This window comes from Lepidochelys olivacea (genome assembly GCF_965140295.1).
Source record: "Lepidochelys olivacea isolate rLepOli2 genome assembly, chromosome: 27".
Taxonomy (NCBI): Eukaryota; Metazoa; Chordata; order Testudines; family Cheloniidae; genus Lepidochelys; species Lepidochelys olivacea.
This window is the reverse complement of record NC_140437.1, coordinates 14,346,515-14,372,203: the sequence shown is the minus strand read 5'-3', so window position 1 is coordinate 14,372,203 and position 25,689 is coordinate 14,346,515. Positions and strand designations below refer to the sequence as shown.

The following is a 25,689-nucleotide window of genomic DNA, read 5'->3' as shown; positions in this document are numbered from 1 at the left end:
GGTAAGGACAAAGTCACAAAGTTCAGCCACCAGGTTAGCCGTGACATTATCGGGGATAGTGTTCTTGACGGCTTGTAGTCCATCTTTGTGTGGAATGTTGGTGTAGAGGGCTTCTACATCCATAGTGGCCAGGATGGTGTTATCAGGAAGATCACCGATGGATTGTAGTTTCCTCAGGAAGTCAGTGGTGTCTCGAAGGTAGCTGGGAGTGCTGGTAGCGTAGGGCCTGAGGAGGGAGTCTACATAGCCAGACAATCCTGCTGTCAGGGTGCCAATGCCTGAGATGATGGGGCGCCCAGGATTTCCAGGTTTATGGATCTTGGGTAGTAGATAGAATATCCCAGGTCGGGGTTCCAGGGGTGTGTCTGTGCGGATTTGATCTTGTGCTTTTTCAGGAAGTTTCTTGAGCAAATGCTGTAGTTGCTTTTGGTAACTCTCAGTGGGATCAGAGGGTAATGGCTTGTAGAAACTCGTGTTGGAGAGCTGCCGAGCAGCCTCTTGTTCATATTCCGACCTATTCATGACGACAACAGCACCTCCTTTGTCAGCCTTTTTGATTATGATGTCAGAGTTGTTTCTGAGGCTGTGGATGGCATTGCGTTAAGCCATTTACAACGCACATTTTGCTTCTCTACAAAAGAAAAAGGACACTAAACTTTCTAAACTACTACATGCTACAAGGGGCCACAGCAATGGTTCCCTCAACCCACCTAGCAATATTGTTAACCTATCCAACTATACTCTCAGCCCAGCAGAAGCAGCTGTTCTATCTCGGGGCCTCTCCTTCTGCCCCTCCACCCCCACGAACATGATACAGTTCTGTGGTGACCTAGAATCCTATTTTCGACGTCTCCGACTCAAGGAATATTTCCAAAATACCTCTGAACAGCATACTAATCCACAGAGGTCTCCCTACCAACACTACAGAAAGAGGGATTCTAGGTGGACTCCTCCTGAAGGTCGAAACAGCAGACTGGACTTCTACATAGAGTGCTTCCGCCGACGTGCACGGGCTGAAATTGTGGAAAAGCAGCATCACTTGCCCCATAACCTCAGCCATGCGGAACGCAATGCCATCCACAGCCTCAGAAACAACTCTGACATCATAATCAAAAAGGCTGACAAAGGAGGTGCTGTTGTCGTCATGAATAGGTCGGAATATGAACAAGAGGCTGCTCGGCAGCTCTCCAACACGAGTTTCTACAAGCCATTACCCTCTGATCCCACTGAGAGTTACCAAAAGCAACTACAGCATTTGCTCAAGAAACTTCCTGAAAAAGCACAAGATCAAATCCGCACAGACACACCCCTGGAACCCCGACCTGGGATATTCTATCTACTACCCAAGATCCATAAACCTGGAAATCCTGGGCGCCCCATCATCTCAGGCATTGGCACCCTGACAGCAGGATTGTCTGGCTATGTAGACTCCCTCCTCAGGCCCTACGCTACCAGCACTCCCAGCTACCTTCGAGACACCACTGACTTCCTGAGGAAACTACAATCCATCGGTGATCTTCCTGATAACACCATCCTGGCCACTATGGATGTAGAAGCCCTCTACACCAACATTCCACACAAAGATGGACTACAAGCCGTCAAGAACACTATCCCCGATAATGTCACGGCTAACCTGGTGGCTGAACTTTGTGACTTTGTCCTTACCCATAACTACTTCACATTTGGGGACAATGTATACCTTCAGATCAGCGGCACTGCTATGGGTACCCGCATGGCCCCACAGTATGCCAATATTTTTATGGCTGATTTAGAACAACGCTTCCTCAGCTCTCGTCCCCTAAAGCCCCTACTCTACTTGCGCTATATTGATGACATCTTCATCATCTGGACCCATGGAAAAGAAGCCCTTGAGGAATTCCACCATGATTTCAACAATTTCCATCCCACCACCAACCTCAGCCTGGTCCAGTCCACACAAGAGATCCACTTCCTGGACACTACAGTGCTAATAAACAATGGTCACATAAACACCACCCTATACCGGAAACCTACTGACCGCTATTCCTACCTGCATGCCTCCAGCTTTCACCCTGACCACACCACACGATCCATCGTCTACAGCCAAGCTCTGCGATACAACCGCATTTGCTCCAACCCCTCAGACAGAGACAAACACCTACAAGATCTCTGTCAAGCTTTCTTACAACTACAATACCCACCTGCAGAAGTAAAGAAACAGATTGATAGAGCCAGAAGAGTTCCCAGAAGTTACCTACTACAGGACAGGCCTAACAAAGAAAATAACAGAACGCCACTAGCCGTCACCTTCAGCCCCCAACTAAAACCCCTCCAACGCATTATTAAGGATCTACAACCTATCCTAAAGGATGACCCAACACTCTCACAAATCTTGGGAGACAGGCCAGTCCTTGCCTACAGACAGCCCCGCAACCTGAAGCAAATACTCACCAACAACCACATACCACACAACAGAACCACTAACCCAGGAACTTATCCTTGCAACAAAGCCCGTTGCCAACTGTGCCCACATATCTATTCAGGGGACACCATCACAGGGCCTAATAACATCAGCCACACTATCAGAGGCTCGTTCACCTGCACATCCACCAATGTGATATATGCCATCATGTGCCAGCAATGCCCCTCTGCCATGTACATTGGTCAAACTGGACAGTCTCTACGTAAAAGAATAAATGGACACAAATCAGATGTCAAGAATTGTAACATTCATAAACCAGTCGGAGAACACTTCAATCTCTCTGGTCACGCGATCACAGACATGAAGGTCGCTATCTTAAAACAAAAAAACTTCAAATCCAGACTCCAGCGAGAAACTGCTGAATTGGAATTCATTTGCAAATTGGATACTATTAATTTAGGCTTAAATAGAGACTTGGAGTGGCTAAGTCATTATGCAAGGTAGCCTGTTTCCTCTTGTTTTTTCCTACCCCCCCCCCCCCAGATGTTCTGGTTTAACTTGGATTTTAACTTGAAGAGTGGTCAGTTTGGATGAGCTATTACCAGCAGGAGAGTGAGTTTCTGTGTGTATGGGGGTGGGGGGATGTGAGAACCTGGATTTATGCAGGAAATAGCCCAGCTTGATTGTCATGCACATTGTGTAAAGAGTTGTCACTTTGGATGGGCTATCACCAGCAGGAGAGTGAATTTGTGTGGGGGGGTGGAGGGTGAGAAAACCTGGATTTGTGCTGGAAATCACTTTAGATAAGCTATTACCAGCAGGACAGTGGGGTGGGAATAGGTATTGTTTCATATTCTCTGTGTATATATAAAGCCTGCTGCAGTTTCCACGATATGCATCTGAGGAAGTGAGCTGTAGCTCACGAAAGCTTATGCTCTAATAAATTGGTTAGTCTCTAAGGTGCCACAAGTCCTCCTTTTCTTTTTGCGAATACAGACTAACACGGCTGATACTCTGAAACCTGGTTTTTCAGAGTAAATTGATAATTGGCCATTAAGGCTTCTGCAAATTTCCATTTGCAGAACTGATCACATGTGGGATTAAATGGATCAAATGAGGTTGTGTCCAGCGTATCTTGGCACTTATTTCACAGGGCGATTTACCGTGTATCAAAGTTAAAATTCTGAAGTGGAATAAGGGGCTCTCTGTCATTTAGGTATAAGTGATCCAGATGTTCAGTAATGCTCCTGGGCATAATATGTGAAAGTATGTAGAGAAGAGAGCAGTTGTTTTTAAAGCCTGGTACAGTTCTGAATGTTTCATTACTTACTCCAAATCTTTTGATAACAATGCATTACAAATGATACTCTTTGGAATCCTAATGAAGAGGCTGACGTTTTCCATGGGAGGTTTAAACTGCTGCTTATTCTAACTGCGTGATCTCTGTTATAGTGTAACTTTACAAAAATGGAGCATAAAACCACGGAGGGAGGCATCTTTAGCTTCTGATTAGGTATATTTGTGACAATAAGAATAAATAAAATGACACAAATTAGACTCCTTGATGGTGCCAGTATAGTGGCCTTAATAGCTTTTTAATGTGTGTTTAGATTTACATTTTTGTGTGTGTGTTTGGGGCGGGGAGGAGAATTTGGGAACCCTTAGACTGATGATTTTTCTTCTACAGAGGACCTTTGGGAGAGCCTGGAGAAAGCCAGTGGTAAACCTATAGCTGCTGTAATGAATACATGGACCAAACAAATGGGATTCCCACTCATTTATGTGGAAGCAGAGCAGGTAAATTGTGATGATAAAAACAGAACATCATTAGAGGTTTTGAAATTCCAGTTACACTAAATGTTCCTCTGCACTTCAGAACAAAACACTACCTTACTTAAGTGTCCTGGATCACTTTTTAATAGTATCCAGTCATTTCAGAACTTTCTTCTGTTTGATCAGGAGGCAGTGCAGTGACTTGCTTTTGTTCAGTGACAAAATCTGCTCCTGAAGGGAGGGAGAATGCTGTTAGATTGAACATAAAAGTTGGGTGCTATCATACTGTTGCGGGAGGATTATTGTATATTCTTCATAATTTAAAATTAGACTGGACAAAGTATCTTAAGTAGAGGAGCTTCTATCCCTTTCCTTGGGGAATGCTATTCATAGTGGTATGGAGTTCATTCCCCTGATGCGTTCAGTTCATGTGCTTGGAGCTTAGACATTAAGTATCCTTTATGTTCTGAGTGTGCATCAAGTATACAGGAGAGAATACCTGGCATGACTCACTTCTCATTCCAGTTTAATTACAATGACTTTAGGAGATTGGCCCTCTCAATCTTCCTTGTGTTAATGAATCAGCTGTGGATTAAGATGCATGGCCAGTCTTGCTCGTGGGCTACAATCCCTAGGATCCTCATAGTATACGACAAAGGTAGCTGCGATCCATTAGTAAGTCACTTTCTGAGTGAAATTCAAAGTAAATCCAGGGTGAATCCAGCAATCCTGTGGCTGAATGAATGATGTGAAGGGCCGTATTAGCTCAGTTTTCTCAGAGGAAACATATCATCCAGGTTTATAGACAGGGATGTAGACGCTTTACTGACATTACTCCAATTTACTTGAAATTGTCTGTGCCCTCTGGGATTAACAAGGAGAATTGGTTAATGCAGGTGCTAAAATTTGAGATTGGGAAAGAATTCCTGAAAGAGTTTAATGAACTGCCATGATAGACTTCCTGGTTCTGAAATGTTACAGCCAGAAGACTGATCTGCCCTCAATTGTTCTGAAGTCTTTTATGGTCTCCGGTGGCAAATTTTCAGTTTGCTGTTTTTCTCGGTGTCGTTCAGAGAGAGACTGTCGCAGACACCTGCAGGAATGAGGAGCTGAGATATGTGGTGTTTGAAATTAAAATGTTGAAACACTGCATATAAATTGGTCTCTTGACCTCTAATTCTCTCTAGTTCATCATACCTAATATACATTAAGAGTGTTATAATGGGGCAGTAAAATTGGCAAATTATCCTCTGAGCAAGTGCATCATAAAAGTTAGATGCATCACACTGTTAGGAGAGGATTACTGTATATTCTTCGAAACTTAAAATTAGATTGGACCAAGTATCTTAAGTAGAGGGGCTTCTACCACTTTCCTTGGAAACTGTTCTCCAGTTTAGTAATCTTGCTTTCAGTAAGTGTTCCCCTTTTTAATGTCCTCCCCTTACTTTTAGTTCATACCATACTATACAGTGTCTTTCCATCACTGATGTTACACATTTCAAATACTTGTTGGATGATTCTCACCTCCCTGTCAGTAGTAGTTGCTTAGCCACTTAGAAACATTAGCTTATAAAAAGTGACTATCGCCACTAATAATTTTTCCTTTTTCTCTTAAAATCTTCTGGTGCTGAGGCACTTATGACTTAATACAATATGCTAGGTCTCACTAGCACTTCATAGACCACGATCTTCTACTGTACTCTGATGTGATGAGCATAAGAATGGCCACTCTGGGTCAGGTCCATCTAGCCCAGTATTCTGTCTTCTGACAGTGGCCAGTGCCAGATGCTTCAGAGGGAATGAACAAAACAGGGCAAGTTCAAGTGATCCACTCCCATTGTCCAGTCCCATCTTCTAGCAGTTGGAGGTTTAAGGACACCCAGAGCGTGGATTGCATCGCTAACCATCTTGGCTAATAGCCATTGATGGAACTGTCCTCCAGTAAGTTGTCTAATTCTTTCTTTTTTGAACTCAGTTATACTTTTGGCCTTCACAGCATCCCTTGGCAATGAGTTCCATAGGTTGATTGTGCAGTGTGTGAAGTACTTCCTTTTGTTTTAAACCAGCTGCCTATTAATTTCATCAGGAGACGCCCCCAAGTTCTTGTGTTATGTGAAGGGGTAAATATCACTTCCCTATTCACTTTCTCCATACCATTCATGATTTTATAGATGCCTCTACTAACGTTGACCAAAGTTGTATTTGCCTTTCTTGGTGCCATGTTGCATTGCAAACATGTAGCCAGCTTGTTCTTCAACCATTGTGGACCATAACATCTTGAGGAACATTTACTATGGGTGCTTCTGTCACCTCCTCTGCTTTAATTCTGATTATTGGAGCTTTAACCTACAGTACTTTTCAAGCCCTATACTTTCAGGTTCAGAAGCACATTTAAATGGAAAAGGGTGGACTTTACTTTGGTTGGACACTGTTTCCTCCAGTGAGTAATTCTCCATTTTTAAAGTGCTATGTATAGCCATTCCGTCACACTTTAAATCATCCCAGTCTTCTTTCTTCGTGCTTCCTACAAGCTTGAACCCAATTCTCCACTCTGAAGCAGAAGTGGCAAAGCAACTTTCAAAGAAAAATAAAGGATGAACGAATAACCTGTCTTGAGTCATCCCAGTGCTGAATGAGGATCCCTAAAAACTTGGCAAAGCTGGCTTGCATTAACTTGGGAAACGTGCTTCCTGACAAAGTTGCCTGACTCAGGCAGGCTTTGAGGACCAGCACTGTGTAGCTAATGTCCCCAAGCTCCAGTAGAGAAGTTCTCTCTCCAGTAGCTATGCTGATGGACCACTTCCTGCCTTAATTGAAGAGCCTTTGATTGCACTTCTGAGTGTATTTTTGTGAGCATTTAATCTCCAAGATTTGTGCTATATAATCAATTTGTCAACCCTTCAAACCATTGGAAGCCCCATTTCCCTTCAGACTGTGGCAAAGCTGTCTCTGCTTCTACTCTTCATTAGTATTTTTTTATTACCTCTCTATTCTAGGAGTTCACCTGTAAAATGTCATTGCATGTAAATGATACTTTTTCTTCCAAAGCCTTTGACCTTAGCCCAGCACTGCTGTAACATGCAATCTTCCGATGATATGAGTGCTCTTGTTCTTGTTAACTACAAGAAGCAGGAAATGACTTCCTGATTCTATCATTTTCAGATTAGTCCTTCCAGGCACCAAATACCTGTTTCACTTTTCTGACGTGGCAGTTATCACCACTGCTGTAGTTGGGATTCTCTTGCATCTGATTTTCCTAAAATGAACATTTTTTTCTTTGCCTATTTTTTTCCTTTTGTGTCTTGTTTTTACACTTGAATAGCTTTACAGAATCATACTATACCAGGGATGAAAATATATGGGCTTCTTCCTATCACCTGTTCGAATTTTTTTATCTATTGGTTTCTAGAATGTACTAGATAACAGTGCTTTTCTGCACTGAAGACACTTAACTGCCACGGTTACATTTTTTCAGCCTTGGAGTAGGTGAGCCTGTGAAGTACGACCCTATTGTACTTCCATTAGACTTTCAGCATTGGTATAGATTGAGGACGTGTTTGAATTTCAGCTGCTTTGATTCTAGTTCTCTGTGCCTGCAGTTATGGGACAGACTGGGGACTTCAGATGAGGAACTCATACCTTAGTGACAACTGGAGGCCACTCTTGATAATGGAGCTGAAATCTCCATTCATCATTTTGGGGAATAATAATCAAATTAGGGGTGTTTCCAGTAGGGTTCTGCAGGGATTGGCACAAGGCTTACCACAGTTCAACATGTTCATCAATGCTCTGGAAGTAAATGTAAAATCACTGCTGATAAAATTTGCAGCTAACCCAAAGATTAGCGGAATGATAACATATGACAACAGGACAGTGATACTGAGGGATACTGGATGGCTTGGTAAGCTGAGCATGTTCCAATAAAAATGCATTTTAATATAGCCAAATGCAGAATTATACTTCTAGGAACAAGGAATGCAAGGCATACCTATGGAATGGGGGACTGCATCCTGGAAAGCAGTGATTTAGAGATCATAACGGACAAGCTACTCAGTATGATCTCCCAGTGTGATGGCTGTGGCAAAAAGAGCTAACGCAATTCTTGGATGTATGAACAGGGAAGTAGTGAGTTAGGAGTAGGGAGGTGATTTTAGCTCTATACAACACTGGGAAGACCAATACAGGAATACTGCATGCAGTATTAACCTTTGGAACAAACTACCAAGGCGGAAGTAGCAGACTCTCAATCTCTTGGCGTCTTGATTTGTAGACTGGATGCCTTTTTAGAAGATATGCTTTAGCCACACACAAGTTATTGTGCTTAATATAGGGGTAATTGGGTAAAATTTACTGGCCTGTACTATGCAGAAGGTCAGACTAGATGATCTAGAAGTCCCTTCTGGCCTTAAACTCTGTGGATCTTTAAATGTGCTGGGACTCTGTTCTGAATCGAGTGACTGAAACCCTAGTATCCGTTTCCAGTTGTGTTGCTTGCTAGTTTAAAAAAAAAAACCAAAACCCTCTGCCCCACGTGATTGAGCCGTGGGAGCAGGGGAATTGGAAAAAACATTTTCCGGTTATTCTGTGTTTTCATGAGAATGTTCTTCCATCATGGAAGTTTTTGAAATCGATACTACTTTAGCATTTATTTTCCATTTTTAGCAAGAAGAGGACAAAGTTCTGAAGTTAGTCCAGAAGAAGTTCTGTGCCAGTGGACCATATAGCGGTAAGATGAAGGCTAATAGCAGGAGTCGAGCCGTGCATCATATTGTATGCCACGCCAGCACTTCCGTGAAACTCAACTCTTGCACTGTCTGATTGCACAGGCAGGTGCCTTTTTAGGATTTAGATATTTTTAAAATACTTGTTAAAACCCAAAGTTAAGCTAAGCCCTGGGTGCTCTTGCATTTTTAGAGTATGTCCTATGCTGCAAAGATAAACTCTGAGCCCAGGTCGATTGACTCGGCCTCACAGGGTGTGGGGTTAAAAATAACTGTAGACATTCGGGCTTGGGCTGAAGCCCAGGCTCTGAAACCTAGGGCAGGGAAGGGCTCAGAGTCCAAATGTTAACACTGCCGTGTTTAGCCCCAAGCCTGAGCTCCAGAACCCTGAGTCAGTTGACCCAGGCTCTAAGACTCTGCTCTGTGGGTTTTTCCTCAGCAGTGTAGACTTATCCTGAGTCTGCATGTCATTATCACATGTATCGGGGAGAGACTTTCACCTGTAAAATGTTTCTATATTAGCATATTAAGATGTTTAAACCTTTGTTCAATATCCAATCTAGGGCCTTGACTGCCATCTTAGTCCTGGTCTACACGGGGGGGGGAATCGATCTAAGTTATGCAACTTCAACTACGTGAATAATGTAGCTGAAGTCGACGTACTTAGATCGACTTACCACCCCGTCGACTCCGCCTGTGCCTCTCACAGAGCTGGATACAGAAGTCGATGGGAGAGCGCTCGGGGATCGATTTATCGCATCTAGACTAGACACGATAAATCAATCCTGGCTGGTTCGATCACTGCCTGCCGAACCAGCGGGTAGTGAAGACATACCCTCAAAGAGCTCATCTTGTGGGCCTCAGTAACTGAGTAAATTCTCCATGTATAAGAGCAAGCACAAGCTTGTCGTTTATAATTTAAGTAGATACAAATGCTGGTTAGCTACTGCATGTACAGAAATTAGAACGTTTTATTTCAGAAGTGATATATGGACTCCTGTTGTTAGATTCTAAAATCATCCTTTTCTCTCAGAGTCTTTGCCATTTTCCTGACTGTCAGAATAAGCTGACTTTAAACTGTAGTGTTGAATTGGCCACTGAAACCTGCTGGAACATTAGGCTGAACCTCTGTGTCGGGAAGTGTCTGCTACCTTCTTCCCTCAGGCTTCATTTTTTCTTTTCTCTTGTTTAGGGGAGGACTGCCCTCTGTGGATGGTCCCCATTAGTATTTGTACAAGTGATGACCCCAGCTGTGCCAAAATGCAAGTGCTGATGGACAAGCCAGAGCTGACTTTGGTTTTGAAAGATGTTAAACCAGGCCAGTGGGTGAAGGTGAGTTTGTTCAGAAGGGGACATACTCATGAGACTTAAATTCAACCTCATTGAGATGTTCCATTATGCTTCATTCAGGCCATTCATTTTCCTTTCCTACTCTTTTGTGTTGCAAGCCTGCTATGCTTCTGGTGGGTCTTGTTGGTACCATTACCCTGCATTGGCTCTGCTCCATAGTGCTTGCTTAGGGGGGGTCCTTTCCCTTTGAGGATTTGCTTCCAAGAGCGTTCTAGACAATGTAAACTCAAACCATTTAGAAGTCCAAGCTTGGAAAAGCTGACCGATGCCATTAAACTGTGGCAGCTTTTGAATTGAACTGTGGTGGCTTTTTGTGCATCCCCATAGCAACCACAGCTTAACTAAAGCCCATCCTGGCCAAAAATAGTCCTGTTTATCTTTCATGAGCGTGTAGAGTTTTTACTGGCTATTATCAGGCCAGTACAGATCTGCAAGTGAAAAATTCAGTGTTGAGGTCTTCTGTAGATAGTGATGCATGTATCAGAATCTAAATGTCAAAACTGAAAAACACTTGTTGGATAGCTGTCATATGAACTACTTAGGTTAAGGAATAATCATTCTTAAGGTAGAGAAGTACTTTGAAAAGTGACTCCATGAAATAACTTTATGGGCCAGTCTCTCAGTGATTACATATCAAATGGGCGCTGTCCCATTCTTAACCTTCAGCAACTAAACACCTTAATCAGGAAATCCAAATTCCATATGGTAACACTGGCATCGATTATCCCATCTCTCCCCCACGGGGCCTGGTTTGTGGCTCTTGGCATGGATGCCTACTTCCACATCGACATTCATCCGGCCCACCAGAAATTTCTCCATTTCCAGCTAGGACACCACCACTACCCATTCCAAGTCCTCTCTTTCGTCATAGCAACGGGTCCGTGAGTCTTCGTGAAAGTCTTTGCCGTCATAGCAGCACAAATACGCTGCCTTGGCTTATCGGTGTACTCCTACCTGGGCAACTGGCTCCTTGTTGCACTATTCCAAGAACTCACCTCCACCATCCTCACCCTTTGCACTCTCCTCACATCTCTAGGTATTTGCATCAACAAAGACAAGTCAGTGCTCCTATCTGCACAGATGATTCACTTTGTTGGGGCATGGCTCAGCCCCATTGTGGCATGAGCCTTCCTCCTGGTGGACCGCTACTCTGACAGGCATAATTGCAGACCTGCATTTCAAGCCGAACGCCGCAGTCTGCTGTTCTTGTTCGTTCTCTCTCTCTGTCTCTGCTTGGACATACCTCCGTCACACCACACACACATCTGCACATGCGTTTCCTCCACCTGTGGCTCCTCTCCATCTACAGACCCAACAAGGACTATTTGGAGGCCAGAATTATTCTGCAAACAGTTTTGGCCTCCCTCATGTGGTGGACCGATCCTTCCAAGGACATGGTCAGGACCCCATTCATCCTTCCCACCCTGCAGGCCACCATCACAACAGACACCTCCCTCACAGGTTGGGGAGCCCATCTAGACCATCACAGTCCAGGAGGGTTGGAGGCCACAAGAGGTCAGAATGCACATAAATGCGCTGGAACTGAAGGCAGTCCATTTTGCGTGCCAGGCATTTCTTCCTCTCATCTGGTCTCGGCACATTCAATTGCTCTCCCAACAACATCGCAGTGGTCGTGTACATCAGCAGGCTGGGTGGCCACCTTCTGCACTGAGTCCATCCACTTTTGGAACTGGTGCATCAAACACCATGTGATGCTCCAAGCCGCATACCTCCCAGGCACCCAAGATTCCTTAGCCGACTCACTCAGAAGGACTCTCTACCTTGACCATGAGTGGGAGTTGCACAAAATCCCACTCGGATACCTCTTCCACAAATGGGGCATCCCACAGGGACCTCTTTGCTAACCGAAAGCGGCCCCTTTATTGCTGCGTGGAGCCATAGGGGAGGATTCACAGGGCCACACTCTTCTTCCCTAGACGGGTGACCTGCGCTATGCCTTTTGCTCTCATTCCCCTCCTCCCACAAGTGTTATGCAAGATCCAGTGGGACCAAGCTACTGTAATACTTGTAGCCCTGTTGTGGCCACACCAGTTCTGGTTCCTGGACCTCCTCATACTCTCCAGTCACACGCCACTTTGCCTCCGCTCACTCCCGGATCTGTTCACACAAGCTTGGGGCCAGGTTCAGCACCCTAACCCGGGCACTTTTCACCTCATGACCTGGTATTTGGATGGGGCTCAAGGGGAGACAGGGCCTGCTCCACCACAGTGCGAGACATCCTTAACCAAAGCAGGAGGGCATCAACCAGGGCCAGCTACCAAGCTAACATGGCAACAGTTCATCTTTTGGGCTCGCTGACATCAGCACCCACTGAGTGTGATATTTATACCCATCGTCCTCGACTACCTTCTCAGTCGCAGAACGTCGGGCCTTTTTGATCGCAAAACATCTCTCTCCGAGTCCATTTGGCAGCGCTCGGTGCCCCTCACTCTTCCCTTCCCCATGGACGGTGCCTCTGTGTTTACACATCCTACCACTATCCATTTCATGAAGAGTTTGCTCAATACCTTTCCGCCAGTACGCAAGCTTACACCCCTGTGGGACCTTAACCTCGTTCTCTCCACCCTCACAAAGCCACCTTTCGAGCTGCTGGCAGCATGCTCCCTGTCTGACCTCTCCATGAAGGTGATATTCTTGTTAGCCATCACTTCTGCTAGACGGGTCAGTGAACTGGCAGCCATGATGGCAAACTGCCCTTATACCGTATTCTACAAGAATAAAATTTCCTTACAGAATAAAACTTCCTCCCAAAAGTAGGGTCAGAGTTCCACCTAAAGCAGTGCACCCACCTACCTGTGTTCTGCCCCAAACCACGCGCCTCCCATATGGAGAGGGTGCTACACTCCCTCGACATCTGTGCCTTGGCATTCTATCTCCACAGGACTCACTCCTTTCACACATCACCAAAACTATTTGTGGTCATTGCCAAGCCCTCTTCGCCCAATGAATCTCCAGATGGGTCTCCAGGTGCATCTTCGAATGCTACACACAATCCAACCTACCGCTGCCTGATGGAGTCACGGCACACTGTATGCAAGCACAAGCAGCCACGTCGGCCTGGCTCACAGATGTCTCGTGGCAAGACCTCTGTCATGCAGCAATCTGGTGCTCCGTACACACGTTCATGTTCCACTATGCCATCGCCCTAGCAGTGGCTGCAGATGCTGCTGTAGGCCATGCCATACTTTTGACTGAATGTTCTTTCACCTGCCTTCGCACTGCTCACCCCATATGGAATATGCATAGGGACTATCAGTCAAAGAGGAGAGGAGGTTACTTACCTGTAATTGGAGGTTCTTCGAGATATGTGATCCCTATTTGTATTCCAATACCTGCCCTCCATCCCTTCTGCTGCTGACTGGAGTACTCAGCGGTAAGAGGGATCCTGGAGAGGCATTGATCCACATAACCTATTATACCCTCGGCTGCAAGCACAAGGGGATGCACGATGCATGTGTTGGTCAATGGACACTGCTAAGAAAACCTTCCAGACTCAGGCACATATGTGCATCCACATATGGAATACACGTAGGGACCACATACCTCAAAGAACCTCCAGTTACAGGTAAGTAACATCCTCTTTTCCTGCTGGCAATTCTGCAAGTTCACCCTGGAATCAGAGAATGAAGCTGAGTTCTTTCCTTCTCACCAGTAATAAGGGTGCATAACTTAAAAGACAATGGACTTGCACATTTATCAGTGAGGGCAGGACTTGACCTGCGATATCTGTAATAGTGATGCCTGAGAAGGAAGGAACCCAACCCAAGGTGAACTTGTAAGGCTAGCAGGTAGGAAAAAACATAGTTGTGTTTGTAAATAGATCATTTGATATGGACTCAGTGAGACACATCTGGAACCCTACAATGCCATTTCAGAGTCCCTTTTCAGACTAGAACTGCCCGGTGTTGCCTGATCTTTGGTCCTGTGGCGTTCAAGGGTGTTATACTTGTGGTGTGTTGGGACTTGACAGGTTTGACTCCTGCTTGCTTTAGTTGCATTACTATCTCCTTGAGAAGATTTTGAATTCCTCTTACTGGCTAGAGGAGAAACACTTCATCCTTGGACTCCAACAGAGGGAATTCTGAGAGGTTTAAAGTGGGGAGTGTAGGGCCCTGGGTGGGATCCACGAAGATTAACCTTCAGATGTGCCTGTTGAGAATGGGAGGAGAGATGAGATCATATTGTTCAGAAATGTCACTTCCTCGCCCTTCTGAGAGAGAATCCCCCCATCCTTTGTTATGCTTCGCTAAATCAGCCCACTGCCCGGTGCAGTTACACCTGCAGAGGTATGAACTTACCTCTGTCCTGTTTGGATGATAAATTCAAAGCCTGGCTGAGCTCTTTTACATCTTAACACGGTTAAATCCACCTAGATGTTTGAACACCCACCTTGAGTCATTGAAATGTAATATTATGTCAGCTGGCATGTAGTTTATCAAGTTTACTTACCACAAAGCACTTTTACACAGGACAGAGGAGTTTAGTTGTCTTTCTGCAGGAAATAGAAAGAGATCTGCAAACTTGATTTGGATGGTTTCCAAATATTGCACTGGCATTGCCAATATCAGAATTGAATGGAGCTGGCTGTGGGGTGACGTTAGATATGCATTTTTGTCCTTCCTCTGTACTTAGATGTGCGTGTGTCTACACTGCAGTCCCCTTCGCTGATTCCTCCAAGATCCAGAATGCTGCAGTCTGCCTTCAGACATAGACAGAGGCATGTCCCTGTCACTCCATCCTCAAACAGCTCCACTGACAGTGTTCGCTTTAGACTTCCATTCAAAATTGCCCTCCTTGTTATAACTCTCCATGGAGTTGATCCAGTCTTACCTCATGGAGCTAGTTTCTCTCTGCTCTCTTCCCCACTAATTTAAATACTTATTAGCCTCTGTCTCCCCCACATAAACTTACCACTGATGGTGCACGAACTTTCACCTCTACAGCTCCTACCATTCTGGATATCTCTGCTTCAGCACACCTTATTTCAGATGTGTTCTCCCTTGTTCATACCTCTTAATTTCTTTTTCCCTCTGTGCTGTGCAAAATAGTTATGATTTTTAAATGACAGTGTGGCTGATTCTGCTGCATATACAGACAAGGACCATTTGAAAACTGTTTCCATATATTCCAGAAGAACAACAGTTGGCTTAATTATTCAGTGCTGGTAATGTTGGTTTTATTTTGGTGTATTTCAGTTAAACCTGGGAACAGTCGGGTTTTACCGTACTCAGTACAGCCCTGACCTGCTGGAGAGTTTAATACCAGCGATCCAAGACCTCTCCCTACCCCCTGTGGACAGGCTTGGGCTGCAGAATGATCTCTTCTCTCTGGTGAGCAACTCTCTTCCTGTCCTGTGTTGTCCGCTTTGCAGATGATTAATAATGAGAACTACAGTTACTGTAACTATCAGTGTCTGAAGAGCCGGGCTCTGTTCCTGGAGTCAAAGCACCTTTGGGATTACTGCATACAGAGGATTATTAATGAGCTTTGCAAGTTAGAACTTGTACTATAAATTTAAATCCAGTGGCACCAACCTGAGCCTCCAACTCTGTTTTGCCATTTCCCACAAGGGTGTTTCACACTGTTTTTTATAAACAAATAGTATCTGAAAACTTTCCTTGCTTCTCTCACCTGAGTCAGGACTATTTCCTGATCCCTAAAAGGGTTTTGAGTAAAGGGCTTGTTGGGGAAGCTTGTCAACTGTCTTCCCTCTGGGGACAGAACCCATTTTTATGTCCCACATACTATACACGTATTTTTGAAACTGCATAGGGAATTGAGCGTTAGATATGAAACAGTCGACCCCCTTCTCCATTCCTGAAATGGGCTGGAGAAGGTCCTCCTTTGTTGAAAGAAATGACCGGTGGTTTTGGATTCCGTGTCCAAGCACAGATTTCCATTAAAGCAAGATGTACCAGCTTTGCATATCCCCTTTACAAGATACAAATGCCCCATGGGGTGGGCTCTTGGAGCAGTTAGCTTCTGTAACTGAAGTCATACTTTCTTATATTGCCAGTCAGCAATCAGCTGAGGGATTTAAACACAATTTTGAGACTACATTGACGTCCTTTAATGACAGGTTTCAGAGCCGCAGCCGTGTTGGTCTGTATCCGCAAAAAGAAAAGGAGGACTTGTGGCACCTTAGAGACTAACAGATTTATTTGAGCATAAGCTTTTGTGAGCTACAGCTCACTTTTCTGCTGAATGCATCCGATGAAGTGAGCTGTAGCTCACGGAAGCTTATGCTCAAATAAATGTGTTAGTCTCTAAGATGCCACAAGTCCTCCTTTTCATTGACTTCCTGCAACTTTAGAGATAGAAATAGTCCTAAGCTTGTAAAGAATGCCACGGTTTAGTTGTTACTGGTTTTTAAGGGGAAGCTGTTAATAGTTTTGGCCTGTAGTTTAGGTATTGGATACTGCTAGGAACAAAAATATTTTCATGACGCCTTTTTAAGAACAGTTATTAAATTCTTTTCTCATAGTGGAGGGAACAACAATTTTGTGCTAGCGCCCAAGAATTGGGAAATGAAACTGACTTCCCTAGTTTCACTGAGACAGAATGGTACATTCACTGGACGAATGGTAACAAGTAAAATGTAGATGTTTAATCTGAAGGGAGGTTTCAGTGGGCACAGAATCTGACTGGGATTAAGGAAGGGCTTGGGGGAGGGGGTTTCTGTTGTCAGCCCTAATACAAACATACTGTGACTTTGAGAAAGTTGCTTAAGCTCTGGCCTTGGTTTTCCCATTATTATCTTTAGCCTTCTTCTTATAAAGTGCTTTGTCTGCTGTTCAAATGCACTCTGGGTGCTGTGTCTTATTAATAAGAAGGCAGGTGAGAAACTCTCAGTAGACCCATCTTGGCACCATCTTTCTCCATACACAAGTGCAGCTCACATTCAGACCCTGTAGACTGCAAAGAGGAAAGAATGTTAATAACTATCTGGTGAACTACTGACTGTTTCAGTTCTGTTTGGAGATGAGTTTAATCTGTCTCTTTTCCTCTCCCAGGCCCGAGCTGGAATCATTAGCACTGTAGATGTTCTAAAAGTCATGGAGGCTTTTGTGAATGAGCCCAATTATACAGTGTGGAGCGACCTGAGCTGTAACCTGGGGATTCTCTCAACTCTCTTGTCCCACACAGACTTCTATGAGGAAATCCAGGTGTTTGTGAAAGATGTCTTTTCACCCATAGGGGAGAGGCTGGGATGGGACCCCAAACCTGGAGAGGGTAGGAGATTTCTTTATGCTATGGAATTTAACAGTGGTTTTGAAATACTGCTATGTGATGAATAGGTTAAAAGTTTTGGGGGGTGGGGCATTGCTGCTGGTGTGTTTAGAAAAATGTTCCTCATGTTTTCCTGCTGCAGTTAAAGCCAGCTGACATGGTAAAATCCATCTCAGCATGTTTCTCTGCAGCTTGAGAGGTCTCTTATCCTAGCTCTGAGTCTGACAGTGCAAAGATTGCACGGTTAATGAAAAACTTTACGCATGCACAACTTGTCTCAGACTAATCTGAGTCATGTTGTAGCAAAGCACTGACAGGCTCAAATGGACATTATACCTAATTTCTGTAGGCCAGATTACAGCTCTAACTATCTGTGTCTAGCCTGCAAAATCCCCTTTTCGTGAACCTCTACTCAAAAGTCAATGCATTGTCCAGTGGAGCCAGGGGTGTGCAGAAGATCTAGCTTTTTCATACAGCTTACAAGGATGTGGGAGAGAAAATGATTGTGCATTTATAGCCTATCCTAATGGCTGTAGGTCATGAATGGAGCTGCTTAAATATTGTCCCAAATTAATTTTTCTCTCTTCCCTACCCTTGTTTATCAGGTCATCTGGATGCACTTCTGAGGGGCCTGGTTTTGGGAAAACTAGGAAAAGCTGGGCATAAGGCAACATTAGAAGAAGCGCGACGTCGGTTTAAGGACCATGTAGAAGGAAAACACATCCTGTCAGCTGACCTGAGAAGTCCTGTAGGTTACTGTGAACTCTGCTTCCTAATGGAGCCAAACCCATTTTCACTCTGCCCCTTGTTGTGTACCAAACTGTCGTATTTACAGTGACCAGAATTAGTATGAGTCCCATACTGCAGCACTGCCGTCCTAGGTTTTTGTCCCTGAATTAGGTTTGTACTGAGCAGATCTTGCCTTTTTTGAATTTTGCTTCTAGCAAGTTTGCAATGCTCTTCATTGCTTTGGAACTTATTAGTGAACTGATCCCCATCCCCTTTGGCAAGCCAGCAGAAATCAGTGCCACAGAAGTAAAGTTGGTTGGTAAATGCATTTCTTCTGTGCCCTATATTGAATTGCGGCTGGCTCCTAGTCAGTAATTCAGTTTAATCCTTAAATTGCTGGCTTTCTCCAGGCAGCTGACTGAATGCTTATAGGTGTTTAGTCTCATGAGGACTAAAATGCTTTATTTAACTGAAATAATTGGGCTTAACATAGGAGTATTTGGATAAAATTCAGTGGCCTGTGATATATAGGAGGTGAGACCAGATGATCCAATGGTCCCATCTGGCCTTAAACTTTATTAATCTTTGTATATATATCTGTCACCAGTGAGTTACTGTAGTTTAATAAAACATTTAATCTTTCACTAGTATGCTATTTAGCATGTCCACAAAAATCCTAATTATCTCTATCACCAGATCAGGGGTTGAAAATGACATTGGTCTGAAATCTGGGACTTGCTTCATTCAGTCAGTCCTGGACCAGTACCAAATAGCACTGACTAGATCAAAGGATTGGTAACAGTTTTAAGATCAGATATCTTGTGAATTACCAGAACCAGGAATGGTTTGTGCTGTACCCTACTAGAAATCACTTCACTGTCATTGCTTTCTTGCAACTGCCTCCTGGCACCATTGTCCCATGTTTAATTTCCAACATGATTTTAGCAGCCAAAATCTCTCTCTCCCTTTTACAGTTAGTTATTTTTTTAAAGTATTGATTTCTAGCTTTGAGGTTTCCTGAAGTGTGACTTGAAACAGGAGGGCAAGGAGCAAGACAGATCTTTAAAGTCCACTATCTTGTGACTTACTGGGGCTGGTCCAATACTAATATTTTCAGGACCAGTAAACTTTTCCAAGATCTGGTCCCAGACCACTGGTGAGAGAAATTTATTATTGCAGATCACTTACATTGTTAGAGAACTCCTATGGGTACTCTTATGTACAATGTCTTACCTATAGCCCATTCATCCATTTTGCCATCTTTTCCTCTGTCTTTCCATTTCTAAAAGCCTGCTTTTCAAGGAGCGTTCCTTGTTTGTTCTCTCTCTTAGGTATATGTAACGGTTTTGAAGCATGGAGATGGTGCTACTTTAGACACTATGCTAAAGGTGAGTGCGTTCTTGTTGCTTTATGTTGCTGTCACCTCAAGATCTGTCCTTTTATCCGGGCAGGAACTAAATACTCTTCCTCATGAACTGATCTATGAGACAGTTGGTCTGAAGCTAGTGTCGCTCCCATCTTTAGCAGGTGATGTGGAAGCTAGTTTGCCACAGTACTGTTTGGTTACAGATAATGTTAAGGTGCCATCTAGTGGGCTCCTACACCTGTTTTCTTAAAACAATGTACCACTGCTCAAAGGAGTGGTGCCTGCTTGACCCTACGTAAACAAAGTGGTGAGTAGTCCAGTGCAGATTACCAGTTGGCTACGTTCCCCATTGCTGGGCTGATAATGTGGAAGAGTTCTGGGAGTATGTATAGCCGTGTAGTACCACATGTCCACTTCATAATCTCCAATACTTGAATGTCAGCCATACAGCTCCAGTATATTGTGAAGGATTTTCTGTACAGGGTAAGAATCCACATAACAATGGCTCCTAATCTGTGCTGTGTTTAACACTGCTTATTCCTCTCAACTCTCTGAAGCTACACAAACAAGCAGAGATGCAGGAGGAGAAGAACCGAATTGAGCGAGTTCTCGGAGCCATCTCTCAACCTGAACTGATCCAAAAAGTTCTGACCTTTGCACTTTCAGTAAGTTATCAGAGGGGCTGGTACTTGTCTACCTCATGGGAACAGGGTTGTTATTGAGCACCCTGAGGTAGTAGGATGGAAGGCTCTAGGGTAGGGGTGAAGTATCAGAACTGCTTTTGAAAAGGACCCACCAAACTTTGGCCTTGTTGCCAAATCTTCTAGAGTTGTTCTGTATCCCATGATTAACGTGGCATAGACTTCTCAAGGCCCTGGGGTCAGGCCCAAGAGGGGTATTAAGGGGGAGTGTGAAGGGGTGTCACCTGTCTTTGAATTTTAATGTTCAGCCCTAGACTGAGGATCTCTGCCCTCAGTCCCCAGGGTTAGTCATTCTCCTGTTTAACTAGCGGCAGCTCTTCCTCATGGACTAGCTTGTTGCTCTCTACCTTAAAAAGCCAACGGGTGAACAGCCTGGGAGAACAGAAGCTGATCGATGCTGCCTACAAGCACAACCTCTGAAAAGTGCTGTGGGAAATAAAGTAAATGGTCTATTTCCGAGGACGCTGGCCTGAATGTTTGCTTCCTCCTTGTTTGCAGGAAGAGGTACGTCCCCAGGATACCGTGTCTGTTATCGGTGGAGTGGCTGGAAGCAGCAAGCAGGGGAGAAGAGCTGCCTGGAAATTTGTAAAGGACAATTGGGAGGAACTTTATAATCGCTATCAGGGTGGATTCTTAATATCCAGACTAATAAAGGTAGGTGCAGTTGCCTGGAAACTTTGGGCATGTCGTTTAATTACTTCTAGACAGTTCTAATTAAAATGGTTCTCCTTAAAACATAAATATTCTTATCCCTTTTCAGCTATCGGTGGATGGATTTGCAATTGATAAAATGGCTGCAGAAGTTAAGGTAAGACTCATCTTGCTTTAATCTTGTCCTCTAAAATAACAAAAGAGTGACTAGCTTTCTTTGACAGGCACAAGAGTGGGGGAGACAGAAATGCCTGATTTCAAATCCCAGCTTTTTCTGTTGACTCTGGCTGTGATTTTGGCCAGGGCACTTAACCTCTGTGTCTCAGGCCTTGTCAACATGAGAAAGTTCCACTGGTTTCAATAAATTGGTTTTTAACCTGATTTAGTTGAACCAGTGCAAACCCCTGTGTGGACGCTTACTTTGGCTTTGCTTAATCTGATGCCTATTCAATTCAAAGTAAACTGCAATAAACCCGGTTTGAACTAGAATAAGTGTCCACGTAGCTTTTTGCACTGGTTTAACTAAACTGATTTAAAATCATCCCGTTAGGTAAACTTGTGCAACTTTTGTTATCTGGACTAGCCCTGTTTCCACCATTTGTAAATTGGAATTAAAACCTCCATATGTCAGAAGTGGTGGGGTGGTTAACTGTCTAATGTTCATTGTTTTATGATGTAAAGTGCTATGTAAACTGTAAAGCGAATTGATATAGAGAGGCTTTTAGTATCACTATAATTAAGGTGGAGACTAGCTTACTGTTTAACAGCTGATTTTTCCAACTGCTCTAAAATTCACATATTTGGATTGTCTTGAAAATTCCTGTACCTCATGGGGATCCAGGATAGATTAGTGGTCTAAATTTGAGGTCATTTGGCCTAGGGGTTCCCAAGATATGGTCCTCTTAAAATAATCATGACATCAAAATGTTGTAACTTTTTTGTGTGTGTACCTGGGGCTCAAACTGATCTTACTCGCGCAGGATTGATCTCAACTAATGTCTGGCTCCCACTTCCTCTCTGGAAAAGCAATGTTAAAAAAGTTAGAGTAAAAGCTGAACACCAGTGTGGCTAGAGCCAGGATGAGGAGCCAGAGAGTTATTTGCTGGTGTACAGCTACACTGGGGCTCTGTTGCAAGCCGGAGCGTTTGCAGACGGTCTGATGTCAGAGTATGGGGCTGGCTCAATGCGACAAGCTTTGGCCACTGAATCTGAGCGGCACCCATATATTGAGAGTTCAAGGCCTGTCCTTGGCAGCTTTCTGCAAATGTGTTGTGTACATTATTTTCTCTTTGCCTGCAGAGGCTCCTTCTGGAAATAAATATCCGATGTTAAAAATTTGTCACATGGCCCTTTTTAAAACACGTGTTGTCGTAGCCCTGTTGGTCCCAGGGTATTGGAGAGACAAGATGAGGGAGGTAATATCTTCTGTTGGTTCAGTAAAAGATATTACCACACCCACATTTCCTCCTTCATTAGAACAGTCGTAGCAAACCTCAAAGGATATTTTTCTCCCACAAATGCTATAGAAAAATCTAACCGTGCACAAACCTCAGTAAACAATTAAAAATGATACTCTGACCCAAAAGACAGTTTTTGTATACCTTTTTCATCCCTGTTAAAATGGAAATCCCTAATACAACCGTAACAGGTGGTGCTGTTGCTCCATCATAATCGGCAGATTCTCCATTTCTTGATGTCTTCAGATCAAGGCTGGTTGCCTTTCTGGAAGAGATACTTAAGCCAAACACAAGCTGTTGGGCTCAATATAGGGGTAACAGGGTGAAATGTAATGGCCTGTGTTATACAGGAGGTCAGACTAGATGATCTAATGGGCTCTTTTGACCTTAAATTCTACGAATCTTTAAATAATATAGCTGTCACACAGGGCCTGGAGTAGTGTTTAGTTTGGCAAGTTGGGGTCATTTGGTCAAGGGGTTTCTCAGATACAACCCCCCCATAAGAAGATGGTTTTAACATTCAGATTGTTCCAGAAGCGTAGTAAGATTGTCTCAAAAATTGGTGCGTTGGAGCGGGGCTGGGTTTGACTTTGGAAGATAGAGGGGAAGAACACTCAGTGAGATGAATGAGCCACATCACACCTCTACAATCCTCCTGTGCTGCAGGGGATTGTGCAGAACCTCTGTCCCCTACACAAAAGTCAGCCACTTGTCCAGAGAAGTGAACGGAGTACTTTGTAATGCCGTTTCCTTCATTATTGATACTATTACCTTGTTCACTAATGTGCTAATTCTCAGTGGCTCTCCTAGTCAATAGTATGAGTTAGTGAGGTTCTGCTATTGTGGGGAAGAGCTAGTATGCAGATAAATTTAATGATTATTCATCCTTATTCTGACAGCATCCTCTGCTCTGCTCCTGTAGTCAGTTAATTCTAAAATGCTAAGTGACCGTCTTTAATGGAGTGCTCTCTGGCTGGAATTATTTCCATGTGGTCAACTTCCATTCTTCTGGGGGAGTGGAGAGAAGGGCAGGCCTCCGTGCTCTCAGCAGTGCCCCTTCCCTTCTGGGGCCAGAGGCCCATTTAAAAGCAGCATGTTAAACAAAACAAAAAAAATCTGACCGTTAACAAAGTTATTAGTAATCCTAAAAGGCCTTGGGCTTAATTTGGTGTCTTCCAAGTAGCCTCATGATAGTCACACCTTGGATTTGTTTCTCATTTGCTGCCCTTCCATGATAAGATGCATGCTGGATCTGTCTTTGCTTAAGCTCAGTGTGCTGTCACTGCTAGTCAGCACACGGCGGTAGAAGGCTCTGTCTGAACCAGCTTGCAAAGATAATGCTGTGGATTTCCCTACCAGCGCGGACGTTTTGCTGTTCCCCTGCAGTACCTGTGGTTACACAAGTAGCTCTAGCAAACTAAGAGCCCCACCCTGTGACCTTTACTCACCCGACTAAGCTCACTGACATAACTGTCTCTTCTCGCATGAGTAAGGGCTCCCAGGAGCTAGATATTGTGTAATCATATTTCGCAGAAAGACTTTCGACCCAACTGGTGAATTTGACCATTTAAAAAATTATTTTTGTCTATGGGTGTTACCCCTTTATGGACGATGTGTGTTTTATTCAGGCCTTCTTTGAGACTCACCCTGCTCCATCAGCAGAACGCACTGTCCAGCAGTGCTGTGAAAATATCTTGCTGAATGCAGCTTGGCTGAATCGGGACGCCGAGAGCATCCACCAATATCTTCTGCAGCGCAAGGCCCCGCCAGCCGTGGTGTGAATCCGTGCATGCGGCTACTGCAATCCTACTGCCTCGTCAGGGGGAGAGGGAGGAGCTACCCAACAGCTGATTCATATGCCAAGAATTTGGAGTCTTTTCTCAAAGCGATGGGGATTGGACAATGAATGTAGTTAACTGGTTCCTGCTCACACTCCAGAATTAAATTCTATTAAAAAAAATTATCAGCAATTCAGCAAAAAAAAAAAGTCTGTAAATATGATAGTAATAAAATAGAGCATAACAAAACTGTGAAACTTCCTCAAGCCTTGTCAGTGGTTAAAATATTTAACACCCCCTTCCTACACTCTTATTGACAGATGTTCTGTTTTTTTACATCCCTTAAAAAGGAAACCAGAGGCTCTGGGTCAGTGGAATTTTGTGATAAGTCTGGGGCAGGAATGGGTTAACACCTCTGTGTAAGACAGAGACCTACAAGACACTGTAGTGCGGGTTGTGTGGAACAGTTCACTATGAAAGGCAGGTAGCTGGTATAACAGTCTGAATCTGTGCATAAATTCCACCTGTGTGGTTTTGGGGAGATTATTTTCCTGCAACCTCCAATCAAATCCAAGGATAGTAGGTCCCCCCCCGCATCCCTTCTGTGTCGCCTCTTGGCAAAAAGAAAAATATTCTGTTGCTCTTTGGTTTTTCTCCATGGTTCCATACCTTCTTAGAGATAAAGGAATTGTTAAAGAAACCTCTTTCACAGCCACATTAAATAAGAGATCAATTGAGGCAATATTTTTCCCCTTATTAAATGCACCCTCAAATTGCATGTGAATGAGGAGCTAGAGTAGCGTGTGACTGGTTCCCCTCAGCCGCTGTTCAGGGGCGGCACCGTTACTTGTTTAAAAGATCTGGCTTGTCCAGCCTCCTCACAGTCGTAGCCACATTTGCTTTTAGTTTTGTTCCTTTGCTGTGATGTCGATGGTCATTTGATTCCGAAGCCTTAAATTAGTGATAACTGGTGTGACTTAGATGAAGTCTAAGCTGTGTGCCATCATTGACTTCACAAAACAGCATGGTCTACTAAGCAGACAACACCATTTAATCAATGAACGTTTGAGTTCCCACGGTTTTTTCTTTTAACAGGAATTCATATTTGGTGTGGCTTAACTGTGTTTCAGAAGGTCATCAGACTAACTGTCCAACTGCTTCCCTGAAATTTTTTGTGCTATTGTTTTAAAAAAAAAAAAAAATTAAAACAGTTGGCGTTAATAAAAATGTCAATGTGAAATCCATGCCCTGCTTTTTGTGTTCTGTTCGCGGTCTGAGGAGGCGCTGCTTCAGATTAATCGTCGCAGTTTGGAAAGCTTCTTACGTTTCCATAGAACGCTGTTGGTCATTTGTCTACTGTGGCTTTTAACTTCCCAAAGGAGCACTTGTCTCTAGCCTCTTTTCCCCTCCTGCAGCCGTTCATAGGGTACCGGACGAGGTAACCATATGGAGATCAGAAGACCTGTATATCTTGTATAGCATTTTGCATGCAGCCTATTTCCCAAACACGA

General features: G+C 43.9%; 1 protein-coding gene across 1 annotated transcript in view; it reads left to right on the top strand.

The window, feature by feature from the left end:
* Positions 1 to 25,422, top strand: part of NPEPPS (aminopeptidase puromycin sensitive) — a 67,635-nt gene extending 42,213 nt beyond the window's left edge. Inside the window, exons 13-23 of the mRNA XM_084615852.1 lie at positions 4,089 to 4,198; positions 8,837 to 8,900; positions 10,088 to 10,227; positions 15,462 to 15,596; positions 17,280 to 17,499; positions 18,102 to 18,244; positions 19,557 to 19,613; positions 20,149 to 20,256; positions 20,791 to 20,946; positions 21,053 to 21,100; positions 24,029 to 25,422. Coding sequence (XP_084471978.1) covers positions 4,089 to 4,198; positions 8,837 to 8,900; positions 10,088 to 10,227; positions 15,462 to 15,596; positions 17,280 to 17,499; positions 18,102 to 18,244; positions 19,557 to 19,613; positions 20,149 to 20,256; positions 20,791 to 20,946; positions 21,053 to 21,100; positions 24,029 to 24,181 — 1,334 coding nt within the window. The 3' untranslated portion in view covers positions 24,182 to 25,422. The remainder of the gene's footprint in view (positions 1 to 4,088; positions 4,199 to 8,836; positions 8,901 to 10,087; positions 10,228 to 15,461; positions 15,597 to 17,279; positions 17,500 to 18,101; positions 18,245 to 19,556; positions 19,614 to 20,148; positions 20,257 to 20,790; positions 20,947 to 21,052; positions 21,101 to 24,028) is intronic.
* Positions 25,423 to 25,689: the final 267 nt, after the last annotated feature.